The 19,093-nt window shown below is 40.0% G+C and overlaps 1 protein-coding gene across 2 annotated transcripts; it reads right to left on the minus strand.

The window, feature by feature from the left end:
• Positions 1-6,263: 6,263 nt before the first annotated feature.
• Positions 6,264-18,956, minus strand: GTPBP6 (GTP binding protein 6 (putative)). Of its 2 annotated transcripts, XM_063127507.1 has the most exons (10): positions 18,497-18,956; positions 16,977-17,114; positions 14,544-14,614; positions 13,077-13,207; positions 12,628-12,698; positions 10,895-11,053; positions 9,642-9,850; positions 8,857-9,005; positions 7,782-7,934; positions 6,264-6,699 (listed from the first exon to the last, which is right to left on the minus strand). In XM_063127507.1, exons 1-10 carry the CDS (start codon positions 18,873-18,875, stop codon positions 6,555-6,557), a joined length of 1,605 nt encoding a protein of 534 aa, XP_062983577.1. In that variant the 5' UTR covers positions 18,876-18,956; the 3' UTR covers positions 6,264-6,554. The 2 variants fall into 2 exon arrangements, with proteins under 2 accessions (XP_062983577.1, XP_062983578.1); XM_063127508.1 differs by lacking the exon at positions 16,977-17,114.
• Between the last annotated feature and the right edge of the window lie 137 nt (positions 18,957-19,093).

Here is a 19,093-nt window from a genome sequence, read left to right on the forward strand (position 1 = left end):
CGGGAAGACAGGGGTGTGCAGAGGGCAGGGGATTACTGTGTCAACTCAGCATGAACTAATACTCAATGCTGAGCTTTAATCCACATTATAATAAGCAATCCACGGTTGCTTATTATAATGTTGTATAGGGAGCACTCCCTAGATAAACATCTGTCAAGTTGATTATTACCCCACTGTTGACTATTTGTTGTCTGAGTGCAGCCATGAACACTTGTTCTGATTCAGCAGGGCTGTTCTTATATCTCACAAACTCTGTTGGAGAAACGTCAAATTTGTAAATGCCAGCTGATGTGGAGGATTGTGTTCCATTTTTATATTTTTACCTGACAAAGTGAAGTTGATTATATTACCTCTAATCCTTTAAAAAGGGCATTTTACAGAACTAAAAGCACTGATTGTGTTTATAACGCAAAACGTGTATAATGCAAAAACTGAGTTGAGGAGGAGCAACATAGTATTTAACAGTCAACCCACTTCATATTACAAGGACCACTATACTATAGCTTGGGAATGGATGTTTAGTATTTTTCTAATGTTAACATTTTAAAAGTTGTATTTATTTAAATAGTACTCATATTCTTAAACAAGTACTGCTAGTGATGTTCTGCATTAAATTGCCATATTTATCTGTCTTTAGATTGGCATTTATATTTGTCTTTGCTCCTTTATCGTCCATTGATATTAGAAAGAATACAGCCCTTAGAATGTCCAACTCTGAACAGGAGCACTCCGTACGGCAACATAAGTATCTATGGCTAGTGATCTTAATTAGAGAACACTTGCAGTAGGATTAATGATCTAGAAAATTGTGACAGTATCTGTAAGAATTAATTCCAGCAACTGTTGTGTTACCTACTATTAGTAAGTTCAAGTGGTATTACCATGAAAAAAATCACACTTATGTCAGTCAGTCAGTCAATTTATTGTGTTGCAAGCAGTTAGCCATTATACACAAGTTATAAAAGAGAACAGTTTACAATAAAAATAATTGAGCATCATAAAAGGGGTCACTACCCAAACCCTTCAGGCATTGTGTAGAACGTATCTGCATAGACTTAGCTAAAAATTTCGACGCTCTAAAAGAAACATTTTTTTTTGCATCTGATAACAAATAACAAACTTTAGCATGTGATGAGCAGCCCTTCAGCGATTTTAGCAAAGGAGAAATGTATATATTTCTAAGATCATTATACATAGGACATTCAAGCAAAACATGGATTAAGTCTTTGATAGAGACTGCGTTACATCCACATACTCTATCTTTAATTGGTAATCTCTTATATCGTCCTAGCTGAACTGCTAAAGGGAGAACATTTAGTCTTGCCTGTGTAAAGATTATCCTCAATTTAATGTTGGGTATATCCACCAGATAACTTGGTAGAGATAAATAAAATGGGTGAAAGAATTATAGAAAGGGTTAGTTTTACAGGACTTAAGCTCTTCTGACTGAGATTGCATCTCTATATCCTTTAATCTTTGCAATAGCAGGGTTTTAGCTTTATCATGGCCCTGGGATAAGAGAAAGGGTACTGAAAATCCCAGATTCATTACAACCCCTTGCATTCTATGCATCCATGAGTCTGAGCCCTCCTCGGCCAATGTCATCAGAAGAATCTCTTGTTGGAAGATGGCTTTTAACCAAAAGAGCAGGGTTAATGTAAGAGCTTCCGCTCTAATTGGCATAACTCCTGCTTCTGCACGCAGGAGTGCCAACTTTATAGAGCTGGGCGCTGCCAAGAACCTGAGCAAAAATTTGTTTTGTGCTTTTTCAAGTTGATCTAAATTTGTAAGCGCCCACAAGGGGGCTCCATATAACAACATGGGCAAAACCCTAAGCTTATAAAGTTCCATCTTGGGCTGAATCAAATTTCCCCCTTTTGTCCGGTAAAATCTTATAAGCCCGTTCAAAGTTCTTTTCACAAGCAACGTACTTGCTTGAACCTGAAAGGACCAGTTGCTCGACCAATGAAACACCACACCAAGATATTTATAAGAGGAAACTTGCTCTAGTTTGTTCCCATCAAGTTGCCAATTGCATATTTTTTTGGATTTACCAAATATCATAGTTTTTGTCTTTTCGTAATTAATGGAGAGAAGTTCGTTCTTGCAATAATTACTAAATTGATTCAGCAATCTGCGAAGGCCAATTTGGGTATAGGAGATCAACACAGCATCATCTGCGTATAGAAGGATGGAAAACTTCTGACTATCGATTTTAACTGGAAAATATTGATCGCCTCTTAAAAACTCAACATCATTTACATAGAGGTTAAAGAGGAGGGGTGCAAGCAAGCATCCCTGCCTCACACCTTTTGTGACTGGAATTGAGTCTATTAGGTGTCCTCTTATCTAATCTGATTTTCAAAGATGTATTAGAATAAAGAGCCTTTATACATATTAAAAGTTTGTGGTCAATACCCAGAGACTGTAGTTTGGTCCAGAGACGTTCCCGTGGGATAGAGTCAAAGGCAGCTTTAAGATCAATGCGAAAATCGGCGCCCACCAGTCGAGGTAAGTAGTGAAAAGATCAGGTGGGAGTCCACCTCCACCTGGAGCTTTCCCATTTTTTTAATGTTAAAATTAAAGGTTTGGCTCTTTCAACTGAGATGTTGCCCCAATCACATTCACAATTACAGTTCATACAATCATCAACACGGAGTCCAGAAAAGACAGAATCATTAAATAGCCTCCTAAAGTGGTCTTCCCACTCAGATTTAGCAATGGGACCCTCTATCACAGGTTGCGACCTTTTTTCTAACCTCGCAATTATATTCCAAAATTTAGATACATCTTTTTGGAGAAGTGCTAGACTGAGTTCCCTCCACTGATCCATATAATAGCTATTTTTTCTCTCTCTCATTAATTTTTTATATTTCATACGTAAATCGTAGAATTCTAAAGGTATTTTAGGGAGGTTTTGGTACGATAGTCTTTAATAATACTCTCCATTTGCCTTTTTAGATTGCCCTGCAATCCTTATACCATGAATTTTCCTTTTTAGTCTGATGGATTCTTGACCGAGGACCCTTTTTGACCTCAATAAAAAAGGTCTAAGAAAATTTATTAATTTATCCTTGGAGGAGATAATTTCTTAGGGTCAGAAGTTCAGATGAATAAAGACTCTACTGAAGATCTGCTTGTAATAAAGGACTCCACTTAATCCTTTTATCTGATGTCAATTTCACTTGATCAGAATCTAATGATGCACTTATGTCAGGTATAGGTACAAGGCCGGCCTTGTACCTAGTGGGTAGATTTATTAGGAAATGGTTTGAGAATGTCAGATGTCTCTGTAAGCTTATCTCTGTAAGTAGTTCTCATGGGAGTAGCTTGTTCACTCCCTGTCTCTGGCCTTGAAGCTGCTGGTTCTCTGGGAACTTCAGAGTGTTTTGGAAAATATGGGAACCGCACTTCGAAGTGGGTTGTAACATCCCACCCTCTTCGCACGTGGGCCTGGTTTATAGGTCAGGGGACCTGTCAAGTGGCTTTGAATAGGCCTTAAATGCTCATGCAAAGCTGAAAAAGCTTTGCTGGGTTTCATCTCTCGAAGCAATGCCTGACCTCCCTCCTGCTTTGGATTCCATCTCCGCTAGGGACTTTGAAAGCACTCTGCACACGGATGCTTTGCTATTTGGACTTTGGATGTCTAAGAACTGTGCTATGAAAAGAAGTGAGGCTTTTCATAGACTTGGACTTGCATATGCTGTGGATTCTGTGTTTGTGCCCAGATGCAGGTGGCAGGGAGTTCCCAGTCCTTAGCAGAAGGATGCGACTCCTGGGTTTGAGGTTTAACCTTTCCTGAAGTCGTGGTAACAGGGTCAGCTCAGTAGTGGTAGTGGTAGTCTGAGATTGACAAGTGCGTGATGGATCTCTCTGCACAGCTCTGGTGGCTCAGAGAAACCTTTCCTGGGCCTTTGTTTTAGGAGATTGGCCATGTTCCTTTGAGGTGCCAGCGTAAGCGGCATCTAGAGAAGTTCAGAGCGGTTACTGTCTATTCACCCGCACCCCCGCAAGTGTTTGCCTTAAGGATTGTTTCAGAAAAAAAGAGCCTAAAGTTTTCTAACCATCGTTCAGCTTTAAGTGTGTTTTGGAGACTGTAACCATTAGGCTTGTCTGCCATGTGTTTTCCTCAATAAAAGAAGTCTCACTGATGTGTTTTGCATCAGTTTGCTAGCATGTGTGAATGCCAGAGGGAACAGGGCTGTTTGGATCTCGTCCTTGGGTGAAAAGAACATTGATCTAACATGACAACTTAAATACTGGATTGAATATTCATCATGGTTCGAGTAGAACCATTGAAATCAGTGGGAGATATATTAATCATAACTCACATCAATTTCAATGGGCCTACCCTAATCATGACAGGTATGGATCCCCAGGATAAACAAGCCCCATAGCAACTGCTAGCTGCTAATCAAAGGAATACTAGATTTCTATTCCTCTATATGCTCTTTACTATTCAGAACCTAAGCTACAGGGTCCAATTTTATAACATCTGTTATTTTCATCTAAATAGCAATCCTCATGGGCCATATGTGATCCTATACTCAATACATGTGTTGTATCCAATATTAGTCCTACATAGAGTAGACCCATTGAATTGAATGGGATACCACCCCTAAATAACAGAAAATGCATTTTCAAAAAGAACCCTCTACTCAGCTAAACAAAGTCTTATAAAAGTCTATTGAAAAATGAACCAGTACATCTTTTATTTTTAGGTTTGGTTGAAACCTAAATTTTGTTTAGGTTTGCCTGAATTTTGAGCAGCACAATCTATTTAGCAGGGTTTCCTGATTTGTATTTTCAAGGGATTGAACTGCCACAGGAAAGAGGGAGTGGAGAAGTCCACTTCTTTCAGTGCAGTTGACCCAACGTAAATCTGGATCCAAGGGAAGAAACTCTTAGGGGGCACGTTTGAGTGGTGGATGGAATAAAAGGGCTGGGACCAAGAAAATACAAGGGTATCTTTTAGCTTAAAGCTCTTACTGCCTGCAACTAAGACTTAGGATAAGCATTTCAACCTTTAGGACTGGGGAAGGAACTGCATAAAAGCCAGGGAACAACCAAATAATTGGGGGTGAGGGGAAAGGGCAGGGACCCATGGGGAACCCAAGAGGCCTGGATGGACATTTCTGGATCTGATGTTCGACATTCTCAACTTAGATTTTGGTATAAACGCAAAGACTAATTTATATTATGACGGATTCACACTGTACAATTTTTGTCCATCTCTGCAGTCCCAACATTTTCCACTTATGTGTTCACAAATGCAAGTATACTATGTGAAATAAACATTGCAACATATTGTAGCTAGAAAAAGTGATGGAGATTTACTTCTAATATTCTTGATATGGCTCAGTTAATCCATTATATTTACTCACATAAACATGTGAGTAAAACGGAGAGGAAGAAGGGAGAGCGGGACTACTTGCCTGAAAAACAGTAGTATTGTGTGCATTGGTCCTAAGGGATCAAAGTAAAATCTGTTACCTCAAATAAGGAAACAAGATGTATTTATGTTTCTAGTATAGATGTTGCTTGCATGTTTGTGATCAAGACACATTCTGTACTAAGATATAATTTACTTTTACTTGTCACTAAGTGAAGGAAGCACAGTCAAATGCTTTAAATGTATAACTATCCCTGCATAAGTAATGGAGCAGATCTGTCACTTTGTGAAGGCTTGGTGGTTTTATTACAGAAGAAGTTATTTAACTGGGAGGCAATCCTAGACAGCAACCTCAGGTCCAGGAATCCACGCTCCCCCCTGATGCAAAGAGAACCACCTCTCTAAGGCTGCAAAAGGAACCTCAGAGAGGGGGGTAAAGGGGTCATTTCCGTGGGCAGGGAGGGGCCAGGTTACATTATCCCCAGCCCTCTTCAGCCTCCTTCCCTCCCCCCCTCCTCAGCTAGATGGGTCTAGCTAAAATGTAGAGCAGGAGATGTGGCAGAAACAATGAGCATTAAGGATGCAATTGATAGGATTGCACCCTTAAAAGCATTTGTACCCCTCTTATCAAACAGAAAGCCTCCCGAAGTATCTTACATATCAATAAACACAACATAGAGCCTGTTCTCATACTTACAATCTAAACAGACAACGCAGAAGAGGACAGGGGATGGGAAGGTTAAAGGAAAACAAACAAAGAAATTCAGGCACTAATTCTTAATGTTGTAAGGTTGTTACAATCAGCTATAATTTATTTATTTATTTATTAAATTTATATACCACCCCATAGCCGAGGCAAGATGGTGTTGGTCTTATCACATTTCTAAGGGTATAGATGATGTGGAGCAAGCATCTTTGATCATTTGGTTTGTGTGATTCTTCAAATGGAAAGATGTTGGAAGTTTCTCAGAACATTTCCACAATGAACTTTTTTTCAGAGGTTCTATCAAAATTAAATGGCAGATGCTGGTTAGTTTGAAACAAAGATAGGATGAAGGTCTGAATTCTAGGGAATCACACTTCACTTTTTTGATTCTATTAAAAATACTCCTGTAAAAGCCCATTAAACAGGGGCTTTCACCCATACAGAGAATATATCTTGTTAATTTTGAGAAGAAAAACTTGATCGAGGAAACAGTCTTTTGTATTTGCCCAAGGCAGAGCTGCTTATGATCACCTTCACATTGGCTGTACCATCTTCAGGAACAACATCAACCTCTTGCACTGTTGCTTCTTTGTAGAGCCAACTGAAACAGTAAAACACAATCAGTCTCATAGACATTGACTGCATGCAAACAGGACATCTTGATCCTCCAAACCAGTCTTCCCTAATGTAGTACTCTCCAGATGTTTCGGACCACAATGTCCAAGATTCCTTGATTTATTGTCTAAACCATCTGGAAGAACCATTTTGGGAAAGGCCTCTCCAAACCATGGTTTGGAAGATTAGGAATGAGCCCTGTGCTTGCACAATCCGCCCCCTTACATGCTCCGCTTAATGGATAATTCCCTCATTTGTCTAAAAGTCCAAAAGCAGGAATGATCTTGGTTTGTAATTCTAGTTTGAGGGCCTTCCAAAAAATCATAGTTTCCTGAGGCGTGTTGCTCTATAAAAGCTTTGTGTGAAGTGCGCAGCAAGGAGATCCATTATAATGAATAGACTTCTCTCCTTCATTTAAGCATGGCAGTTTTGCCACTGCAGCCTAGATTGTAAATTTGGTCAATGGCATTTACTGCAGTAGCCATAGTTTGGTTATGCTACTGGGAGAGCAGCACCTGAGAACACAATGTAAAGGAGGGAAACACATTCAGCTTTAGCAGTTACAACACAACTACTTACTTTTATACTGTTAGTTTTAGTCTACCCTGTGCCTGTTTGGTGCATTCTCTTCCCCTTCTTATTGTTTTATTATGATTCTATTGGAATGTAAGCCTATGCGGCAGGGTTTTGCTATTTTATTGTTTTACTCTGTACAGCACCATGTACACTGATGGTGCTATATAATAATAACAACAACTAACAGAGCAGAGCTAAAGTGCAGCTTTGTGTACAAAGGGCGTTTAGCAAGAAAAAGGAATATTGTACTGGATCAGAAATTATTTTTTAAGTTAGCTAAAGCTTTGCTGTAGCATCCCCTCACCCCAAGCTATCTGTGTCTGATATATAGATCAGCCTCCCTCAACTGGGTGCTGTCCAGATGTGTTAGACTTCAACATGGGTGGCTGAGGGATTCTGGGAGGCACCAGGCTGGGGAAGGCTGAACTAGATCCTTGGTATTAATTTCCCTGATTGGCATTTTCCCTCCAGCCAATCATCACACTTGCTTACCTGAGCTGAGGTCCAGATAAATTGATTTTAATTGTCAGAATGTTTTTCCCAGTTACTTTCAAAAGTTTCTTCTCAATTTCCTCTTTCAACTCTTCTAAACCATGCCCAAGGAGGGCTGAAATGGCAATAGTGTTTGGTTCACTGGGATGATACCTAGAAGAAAGCAGAAGTCACAAAGGACTGGTCCTGGCACAAGAAGCAACGTAGTTGAGAAACGTAAGTGTGAAGTAGATCACCCTCCATCAATGTAGAAGGCCTATATGTGTGTCAGACACATACTGTTGCATAATAGTGAAACTGATGTTCCTTTTTTTCTTCTACTCCAAATAAAAGGCGTATTTTTAACTTGGGTGTTGGCCATACCATCTTAACACCCTATTCTAAGAGAATGCTCTAGTGTGAAGCTCCAATAGAATCATTGGGGTAATCAGAAGCACCAGATCGGGCCAGAAAGGTACGAAAATTAATCAAACTTGTTGTGTGAACATGTGGTTGTCTCTGGCTCTTGCCATTACCTAGTACCAACAATACTGAAGGAATCCGCAGAATCCCTTCTCTTGCATCAACCCTTCCATTATCATGTTAGCTCAAGTTCCATTGCTTCTCAAAAATAGCACACATTTAAACAATTATTTCACTGTTGTCCCATTTACCTATTAGTGCAATTGTCCAAATCGCAAATAGTTGTCCAAGTCTGAGCCCAATTAAGTGAAGGGACTAATTCATAAACCAGTAAAGCCAGTTTAAGGCCATGAGCTGGCTTACATTTAGATATGTTGAAGACTAAGGAAATAAATGGAATATAAACACAATGTTCTTGCACTGAATTACACCTTACATTTGTTTAATCTTGTGGTTTCAGTGCCTTAATTTAGAGTCTCGTTGGGTGTAATGACTTCTGTTGTAATTCAGCGTGACAGGCTTGTAGCATCGTGCCAGCAATACAGAATTCTGGCCAAATACCTGAAATTCATTGCTTATAGATTTCCTTCCAGTACTTGGGTTTAACTTATTAGCTGACTGTAATAGTCAAAACAAAGTACTATTGTATTTTGAAAGTTCTGCTACCTCTTACCTTTCTATCAAATCCACTTTGTTGTGAACTTCAATAATTGATTCCAGTAGGTGGCTGGGAATATTAAGATTCCTGAGAACAGATAATACACTTTTCTTCTGGAGGCTGGTCTCTGGATGACTAATATCTCTCACATGGACAATTAAATCCTAGCAACAAATAATATGCATGTCCAATTAGGTACTCATTTGACTTTTAAAAAATAGAAGTAAAAAGGAGTTATAGTGTTCTGTATTGCTTTTGGATGAAGTATAAAATTAAATTTAAGGTCTAGGTGGAGTATTATATGGCTGATCTCTAGTGTGACTCTGCTTTCCAAGAAGTAGGAATTGCCTTTCTTTCTTTCTTTCGTAGACCTTAAGAAACCTAGTCATTTCAATCCCCCTGCTTGGGGGTTGTTGTGTTGTGCGAGAATGGCAAGTGTGGATTAAGTGAGGGTTAAACAACCCTTGCATTACTCTAGAACAGACAATGAGTTATGTGAGAATTAAACCACATTCACTGGGTTCATACGACAAAACACCCACTGAGTGGGGCTTAGATATGCGAAGTGCTGCCTGCAGGTACTCTGCAGCCATGCCGTGTCGTGCAAATCAGGTCACTAGGCTGCACTCCTCAAGCCCTTCCTGCACAAAGCCTATGAATCCCTTAGTAACGATGCACTAATCTTAAGATGCTTGTTGGCTTTCAAAATCCATATATGTTCGATAGTGGTTTTATTTATTTATTTGATTTGTACCCCATCTTCCTACCAAGAAAAAACGGTACTCAAGGTTGTAACCTACCGAACAGGCTACATCTTCTAATGTAGCTGAAAATGATTCAACAAGGTCATGGGGCAACTGCGAGAGAAATCCGATAGTATCCACATACAGAACAGCCAGTTGTGATGGCAGGTAGCCAGCATGAGCTGTAATGTCCAATGTGGCAAAGAGTTGATCTCGAGGCTGTAGTCCTGAATCTCCACTAAGGGCCTTGATAAGAGTAGTTTTCCCTAGAATAAATCACGGCATAATATTTAAAGCTAGCTGCTATTGTAAAAGAGGCAAGTCAATGGGAATGGGACTAATATAGAGATAAGCAGCACAAATACAACTACAGGTTTGTAGTTGGGTGACCATGTCCTTACCATATCTTAGTCTACATGTAACGAGCCCCTAAAATGATTTTTGGACTTTAGATATTTCCTCCAACTGAATTTCCCTTCCAGTAACTTCTAAACAATTATACATTCTACTATCAGATTCTGTGGCCTGGTATTACAGAATCCCTTGGGTGTGCAGAAATGTGTACATGGAAGGGGGGTCCCCATTTTTCCTTCCTACTGCAGTGCCTCAAGCCACTTGGAGCTTTCCAAAGGGGCAGCGGTTCAAGGTGGGGGGCTGAAAACCCCTAGTGCACATAGAGAACACCAGGTGGGCCTTTGCGAACCTGGTCTATGGAAGCTGGAAAAATTAATAAATATTTCATTGATGGATGTTTTAATAAGGAATAATCTTTCCTTAGGCACTATGTGAATTTCCACCAATAAATGGGAACTAATATTTATCAACACTGTGGTGGGATCCAGATTTAGTCATTCTAAGAAAAGACACACTAAATCAATGGGACTTAACTTAAATATGGATCCAACCCAAAAGACTTTAGGTGTGTGACCCATCCAACTAAAAAAAAAAGAAGCACTTTTCTGTACTTTCATGAGAGTATGTGAACATTTTACAGTCCAAGGCCTAAATCCAACGTACAATTAGTGGAAGAAGTTGCTGTGCTAGTGGAGCTCTAGCTTTTGCCATTGTGCAAATGCTAGGGGACCACTTAGTAAACTTAAGATCTGCAAGCGGTGCACAAGCAGAATTTTAGTTGGATTTTGTCCCCTTGTGCATACCTCAGAACTTGTTGTACAAGCAGAAAACATTACTGGATACAATTCCAAGAATGAAAGTTCGCCTAAACAAAGGTCTTCTCATACTAAAATGAATTTCTACCAAGTACCTAAATACTAGTAACATATACATTTCAACATACATTTGCTCCCTACCACAATTAGTGTAGCCCATTACTGAAATAGTAGGAAATTCACGCTTTCTCCGCTGACTTCGAAGTAAGCACCTTTTTCTTCTAAGCCTCTCTAGAGCCTTTCGAATTTTAAACTCTTTTTCTTTTAAGAAGCGAAGCTGCATCTCCATGAAAGTTTCACCTGGAAAATACAAAGTCAGAGCAATAATGATCATCGCTGTATTTTACACTTGTATTTTGTTCACTGCTTGGATAGACTTGCATCAGAAAGGCAGCTTATTGTGATGGGCCTGAGGTGGTTAAGGTCTTAAGAAATAGTCTCTGGGCAGACTTACGATCGTTCTGCCAAAGACCTTGGACACTGTTTATCTCAAACCATTCAGCTCTGCACCTGGGGGATGATGTCATGCTGTACGTGCAGCTGAGCCGGTAAAAGATCTCGGCCGCACCAGTGATCTGGTTCCTTGCGGCAGTTCGGATTCTGGTGCCGTAGGCTGAGAGGGAATTATTTTCTTTTGTCTGTGAGGCTTTTAGCCCACAGAGGTGGAGTCTGTGTAAAGTTAGTGTGGGGCTGGATGTCTTGGGAAAAGTGTGGCTGCTTGTTCAGCAGGGGGGAGGGGAGAGTGTATGACTGTGGGGATGTTGTGTTGTCCTTCCTACCTTAAATGTTTCTGTGCTGTGTCCTTTCCCCTTATGTGTGTCCCAGCCCTGGGACGTGTGCATTCCACCAGAGTTTTAGTTGTAATTAATAAAGTACTGTGAACTTCATGTGGTGTGACTGTTATTTCTGGGTGTCAGACTCAGACCAGGAAGAGGAGCAGGTGGCAGGCTCTTTCACACTTATAAATATTTAAATTTAAATAAAATCAAAAAAGTAAGTAAGTGCACAACCAGAGATGAAGTTGATTTGCAAAAATTCTTACAATAATTTAAGTATACATTGGGAACAATCTTGAAAGTAATATAGGATTTTTGTTAACTACAACTGCACAGTTTTCAACACAATTTCTATCTTATCAATTGTGATAGTTATTACATTTTTAAACATTCATACTATTAAGGAACTCAAAAGTTTCAGAGGGAAATAAAGGATTCAATAGCTTATGGAACACAATACAATAAAGAAGTATGCTTTATTTAAAAATGCAAAACTAATTAGGAAACTGAATATGAATGCCCACATTTATCAACAGCAGCTAGAAAAGCCTCTCAGCTTGAACATATTAGCACTGATGTGCATTTTTCATGATTGACCTGTGGAAACGGTAGTAGATCCCCTTTTATTTCTAGAGATCTCCCTGGAGAATCCACAGAACCAATTCCAAGCAATTTTTGCATGTTTCTAGAGCAATCATTACAAGAAGAGTAACATGGCATGTAGAAACTGCTTCTTAGTTCTGAACTGATGTGTTTAGGACTGGGATGCAATTTAAGTAGTTAGATAAATATTGGCAGGACTGTGTCTTGAACCAGCAAGATCTTGCCTTGTATGTAAAATCTGAGCTAGGCAAGAATTTTTCATTGACAAAAAAACCAACACAGAAAAAACCATAAGCATCTAAATTAAATACATTGATTAGAAACATTTCTTAGTTTGAGAGAGTAAGCCATGTATGAAACAAGAGGATGTCAATATTTCATGGCTTGTTTTGGTGGTGGTGGTGGGGAGAGCACACTCAAGTCTGAAAACTGTACTTTGTGACCTTTGAATGGGGACATAGGTCATTCAAATAATTTCCACCTTATGTTCTTTACCTGAACCCATAATGTATCTTGAGCTGCCTCTCTGCTGATCCAACTGAGCAACCTCATTTCTCACATTGGTCCTGGAAAAAGAAAGAGAACAAGTAAATATTACGCTATACAAGCCTCTTGACAGTAAGTTTCAATGGCCCCAATTCAGCTAAAATTGGTCACATACCTAAGTCCTACTGAAACCAATAGAACAAGTTATTAATTAAGGTTGCATTCTAACCATCAGTTTTCCATTCTGTCTTCAACAAAAATGTTCATTTAACTTACATATTTGTTAGTGAGATTTTCTTTCAAAAAATCAAACCGATCTAAACTTTACAATATAGTTAAATATATGTATAAACATATTGCACTAGACAGACAAGTGGAACAACATCCTCATTGCAGTTATTATCTGAAAGTGTTTTTGCCATTCTTTAGAGATACAAACAAGTTACAGGTTTGAGTACCTTAGAAGCGGGATTTCAGCCAATGCTATCTGAAGCTTTGCCTCCTTAGTCCGAGCATTGCAGCGGAAAATATGAAGGACGACTGTATATCTGTCAAAAACTGCCACTTCCCAGGCATTTTCAAATTCTTTCTTTAAAAATATAAAATAAGCTGAAGATTTGTAGACTGGCTGTAATTTAGTTGGCACACAAAATTTTAAGAAAGTACTGCTGTGAAGTTAGCAACCACGGATAAATACGTATGGGCGTTCTTGCTTTCATAGAACAGTAGAGTTGAAAGGGGCCTATAAGGCCATTGAGTCCAACCCCCCTGCTCAATGCAGAAATCCACCTTAAAGCATACCTGACAGGTGGTTGTCCAGCTGCCTCTTGAATGCCTTCATAGTGCAGAGCAAGAGTACTTCTCACCAGATAGCATTGATAGTCAAATGGAATTAATATGTGGGTGAAAAAATGGCCACTTCCAGAAATTTTCCAATTGACTTTTCAAGGATCTTACCACAAACATTTCAGAACAACTCATGCCACTGAAAGAGGCACAAAAGAAGCCTCATGCTTACCTTGTCTTTGTCAGCCAGTCTAGACATGGCTTTACTTGTACCTAAGCCACATTATCGTGATGAATTTTCCTCTCTAGAATATGCTGTACAAAGATCCTCACAGCGTTGCTTGACACAGGGTGTCAAGCTCTCCAGGGGGTAGAGCTTGACACCCTGGGTCAAGCTCTACCCCCTGGAGGAATCCAAGGAGGTTCTATGGGCTGAATAAAGAACCTCTGCAGGGATTAGGCCTATAGGCCAGAGATTCCCAATTCCTGGCATAGTGAGTTTACCTGCCCCTGCCAGTGGATGCTACTGAACTGGAGAAACTAAGTGGGCAGTATCCAATGCTGCCACTCTGCTTATGTAATTGATGTAGTGCTAGCATAAGCAGCCCCTAAGCGCAATGCCAGTAGCGTATGCTGGTGAGACAGGTTTTCTGGGGATAATATTGCCTAATTACATTGTGTGAAATGGCCTGTATTATGTTGCAGAAGAGGAACCTCCTCACAAAGAATTGTTTGTGGTGAAGGTAAAATAGTGTCTAGAATAGTTTGTCATGTATGCATTATAAGGCAAAGAATGAAACGGTAGTAACAAAGAACAACAGTGATCAAAATGCACATCAAATTATGGATTCAAAGCTAGGTAAAATGTAGCCATGCAGCCATCAAACATCCTCTATTGTAGTCCTATCCCATCCTACTCCAGTCTGTTTACTCCCAGTTAAATTTACATAGGACTGCAGCCTGAAATTCACTGGGTAGCAAGTTAATAAAAACAGAGTTTAATCTGGGCTACTGACTTCAATCTATCAATGATTTATGTAGATTACGAAGATATATTTACACTGTATTGATATATAACATATTCCACAAGCAGATTTCAAAACATAATGGGAGGCTTGTTAGTTTGAAAATGTAATTACCTTTGTCAGAGGAGAGAGCCTTTCTACATTTACGAAGACAGATGATACACGTGGCAATCCTTTAATCTTTTCTAAAATAAAATTACTAAGATAAATAATTATGTAACAATTTGTAATGATTTTTTAAATTTTATTTCCAGAAGTACTGGAAAACTTTATTCTGTACTCACAGGAAAGGTGTGCAAGCTTCAGCAGGTTATGTAACTATTCACTCAGCACCATCCTAAAAATACTCATCAATCACATTCCTAAAGACAGTTCACACCCTAAGGTGAGGCAGTTTTAGTACTACTCATGTGCTAAGAAAATTTAATCTATGTTAGCTATAACATTATATTTTTAGTTTATCTGATAAATGTGGTTGAAAGACTTTTAGAAGACCACAGTCTGACTTCACTGCAAGGGCCTAATCTGCTGATATTCAACTACAATGAATATCTGAACCTGGCATTGCATGCTGGTTAGTAAGCGGAGATTAAACCAGTATCCCAGTTTGGATGTAATGGGAAACTTAAATGGCTTAAATAAACTACTAATGGCTTAAATAAACTACTACAGAAATAACAAAGCCAGTGTATAAGGAGAAAAGGTGGGCTAGGAGGAAGTACACAGGCATGATGAATGCACCTGGCTTCGTCCATTGGCTTTACTGAGCTCAGATTGTTAAATCTGAACCCACCCATTATCTGTATGCTCAACAGAGTCATCTAAAAAAAATTAATATTTGCAATAATTCAGTTATAAGACCCATTCACATGCACATAGGGGGAGAGTGAGTAGGTGAATTACAGAATAGGAAGGCATATACAAAAACCACTGCAAGGGGGCCCATCACATGAGCGGCAACCACACGGTGAGCTGTGGTTCACGTACCCCTCCTTGCTACATGGGTAGATCCACAACCTTCTACTGCTGACAGCAGTAATCCCATCGGCCAGCATGGAGGCAAAACCACATGCCTGCCATTCCATCCATTGTTATGTGATGGCAACAATCTCGGCATGTCTTTCAGATATCTCAGCTTGGCTGCTTCATCGTCGTTTGAAACTTAATATGGCAAAGACTGAATTGCTTGTTTTTCCTCCTAAACCTTCTCCTCATCTCTCATTCTCTCTTACTGTCAATGATGTTACGCTTACTCCGGTCAAGGAAGCTCGTAGCCTTGGCTTTATATTTGACTCCTCGCTCTCCTTTATTCCTCATATTGAGGCAGTAGCTAAATCTTGTCGTTTTTTCCTGTATAATATTGCCAGGATTCGATCATTTTTGTCTGTCTCTTCTGCCAAGACGCTTGTTCATGCGCTGGTTATTTCACGGTTGGACTACTGCAACCTTCTTCTCTCTGGCCTTCCTTCTTCTCACATCAGTCCGTTGGTTTCTGTTCACCACTCTGCCGCAAAGATCATCTTCTTGGCTCGCCGCTCTGACCATGTTACTCTGCTTCTGAAATCTCTTCATTGGCTTCCAGTTCACTTCAGAATCTAATATAAACTTCTCCTGTTAACCTTCAAAGCTTTTCACGGTCTAGCTCCTTCCTATCTCTCCTCTCTCATCTCACACAATTGCCCCGCTCGTGCTCTTCGCTCCTCTGATGCCATGTTTCTCGCCTGCCCAAGGGCCTCTACTTCCCTTGCTTGGCTTCGTCCATTTTCTTCTGCTGCCCCTTATGCCTGGAACGCTCTTCCAGAACATTTGAGAACTACAAGTTCAATCGCAGCTTTTAAAGCTCAACTAAACTTTTCTTTTTCCTAAAGCTTTTAAAACTTGATGTTGTGCGGACTTTATACTGTTAGTTTTACCCTACCCTGTGCCTGCTTACCCTACCCTGTGCCTGTTGGCATTCTCTTCCCCTCCTTATTGTTTTACTATGATTTTATTAGATTGTAAGCCTATGCGGCAGGGCCTTGCTATTTACTGTTTTACTCTGTACAGCACCATGTACATTGATGGTGCTATATAAATAATAATAATAATAATAATAATAATAATAATAATAATAATAACCATGCTGGCTAGAGTGTCACTGGAAGTGGTGGATGCTCTTGCTGGCCAACTCCATTTTTTTTCATGTAGCAGTCAACACAACCCACGAGGAACCCTACACATAACACACGAACCACCCCGTGGCCTGTTATCCCCACTGAAGAAAGCAGGTATGGGGGGTGGGTACTTGAACCATTATAGGCCCCCCCCCCCTCACAACTCCCTAAGCCACCACGGACTGAGTTTTGAGTGATCCATAGTGGCTTAGTGTGGCATCTGAACAGGCTCATAGACTTTGAAATGCACTGATCTGGATTAATAAATATATATAATTAGATACTACAGGGTTTTAAACTACAAAGTGAAGCATTAAATCCAATTACATATTAAAAGGAGAAGAACATTTCTTTAGAACTTTGTACCAAGTCAAAACTTGAGTTTTCTTCTTACCAGTTAGAAGTTGAAAATTTCCTTTGCCAAAGATAAATTTCTTGTCAGGGGCTTTTGTGGAAAGAATTATTTTATCTAACACTGTCCAGTCCTGAATGGTGTTTATGAGAGCAACAGCTTCAGCTAGCTGCAGTTCAGCTGTAACATTGGGGGAGGGGAAAAACATGAGCAAACAAATTACATGACACATATTTCCAACATTTGCTTATCAATAAATAATTATAATGAAAAATAGATGTAAAGAGGCCCTGGAAGGTTAATCCCTTTGAGGTTAGGGATAAAACATTTCATCAACAGGTTTTCCACCTAACATACTAGAATAAATGAAGTAGCATTACTATTATATTCGAATATTTAGTGACAATTAAAATGCACATACTGATTAGAAAACCAATGTTAAGAGTTTCAGTGGAAAATAGGACACTGTGTTCTGCTCCACTGAATTGTATTTTTATCAGCAAAGATGCCAGTCCCGTGAATCTATGTTATGATTGCTTAAAATTCCTCTGAATCCTAACCGTATTTGTAACAGATTAATATGTGGGAGAAATGAAAACTGCTAAGCAGAAAAGGCTTAGATGCTCTTTTGAGTCCTTTCCTACCCCATAATTACAGAAAATAGAATGCTTACTAAGTGGAGGAGCTAGTTATGCTGCCCATTTCTTTAAAAATAATACCACTAATACCAATCAACCAAAAATATAAACAAAACAAACCCCCTCACCTAATTCCTTGTCACAGTTGATGAACTCTGCAACAGCTAATAGTCTGCTATGCATTATGATCAAGCATTGAACCGTAGGGGCATTAAAAAGTTGTCTATGTTGTTTTCTTTAGGATTGGGTGTCTGATATTTTATAAGATGCTGTGCTATATCTAAAATTAAGTTTCTAACACTCCCACGCTGTAATTTAACTGTAAGAATATTGTTTTTAAACTTTTGCAATTAGTCTTCATATGTTTTCAGTTTTCTTTTATTAAAGGCGCTAGAATTGCTAATACATTTGGGCCTATGTTTGTTAACATAAAAGACTGCAAGCTAATTATTCCAAGTTCTATCTATGCCATCCAGTTCTGATAATTGTGTACTATCGATTAAAAACATAGGTCATATAGTAAACCCAGAAGTTGGCGTTAACCCATCAAACGTGACACAGATACAGTATATGCACACCTGTCATCTGCAGGTCTGTGCTCCTGTCTATCAGGAGCTTCAGCGTTTTAGCTAGGCTTCCTGACTTTTAGCTGTGCTATAATTGTTCCTTAAACACTTCTGGGGATACACACACTACATGAAAAAGTCACCATGAATTTGGCTTACTACTGCATGCGACCACAACAGCAGCTTTTGCAGCTGCTGTGACTTGTGGTGATTTCTACACATGGCATCAACATTCATAAGGCATGTGTGGGAGCACAGCAAGGAACCATGGTTGCTACACGAGGGAAATCTCAGGAAAAGTCGAATGCATCTGTGTTGACTTCTTATGTGAGGCTATTCTTAGGAATTTGCATCACACCTGTGGTAAGCTGCGGCTTGCCTGGCCCCCATTTCACAGCTGGATGTACAATAAACACTTTCTGGGCTCCAAACGGGATAGGAGGCAAATCCGACTCCAGCAGCTGTTCATCTTCCACGAGCTCTTCTTCTTCTTCTTCCTCCTCCTCCTCCTCCTCCTCTTCCTCCTCCTCCTCGTAGTCTCCTGCACTCCAACTACTACTATTGCTATCTCCACCTCTCCTTCCCCGAGTAGGGCCATCACCAGACCCCGGGATACGGTAGGTGACGGCAGAGGCGTGCAAAAACCGGAGCGGACTAGGCACCTGACAGCTAGCCCGAGGGAAAGGGGCGCGAAACTTTTGCCCCAGCAGTAGCAGCTGCCGCCACCGGGAACCCATAAGAGGCAACGTGTGTAACACTCACCACTCACCACTCCCCCCCTCACTTCTGCGGTCCGTCCCCAAAATAAGCCCCACACGGAACAGGTACCGCCTCGTTTCTCCCTCCTTACCGGGTGGGAGGCGCAGGCGCACCAAGATTTCCAGCTCCGCCCAGCGCCGCCGCCACTCTTTCCTCGGCGGGGCAGAAACAAAAATAAAAAGGCGGGGCTTGAAAA

This window comes from Elgaria multicarinata, chromosome 5 (assembly GCF_023053635.1).
Source record: "Elgaria multicarinata webbii isolate HBS135686 ecotype San Diego chromosome 5, rElgMul1.1.pri, whole genome shotgun sequence".
NCBI lineage: Eukaryota > Metazoa > Chordata > Lepidosauria > Squamata > Anguidae > Elgaria > Elgaria multicarinata.

Excerpts from the sequence above, each read along its gene's own strand:
- GTPBP6 (XM_063127507.1), bottom strand. The coding sequence starts at position 18,875 with ATGGGTTCCCGGTGGCGGCAGCTGCTACTGCTGGGGCAAAAGTTTCGC. Across the intron at positions 13,208-14,543 it reads GGCTCTCTCCTCTGACAAAG|AAAGAATTTGAAAATGCCTG; the intron begins GTAATTACATTT and ends ATATTTTTAAAG. Across the intron at positions 9,851-10,894 it reads AATGGGCTACACTAATTGTG|GGAAAACTACTCTTATCAAG; the intron begins GTAGGGAGCAAA and ends GATTTATTCTAG.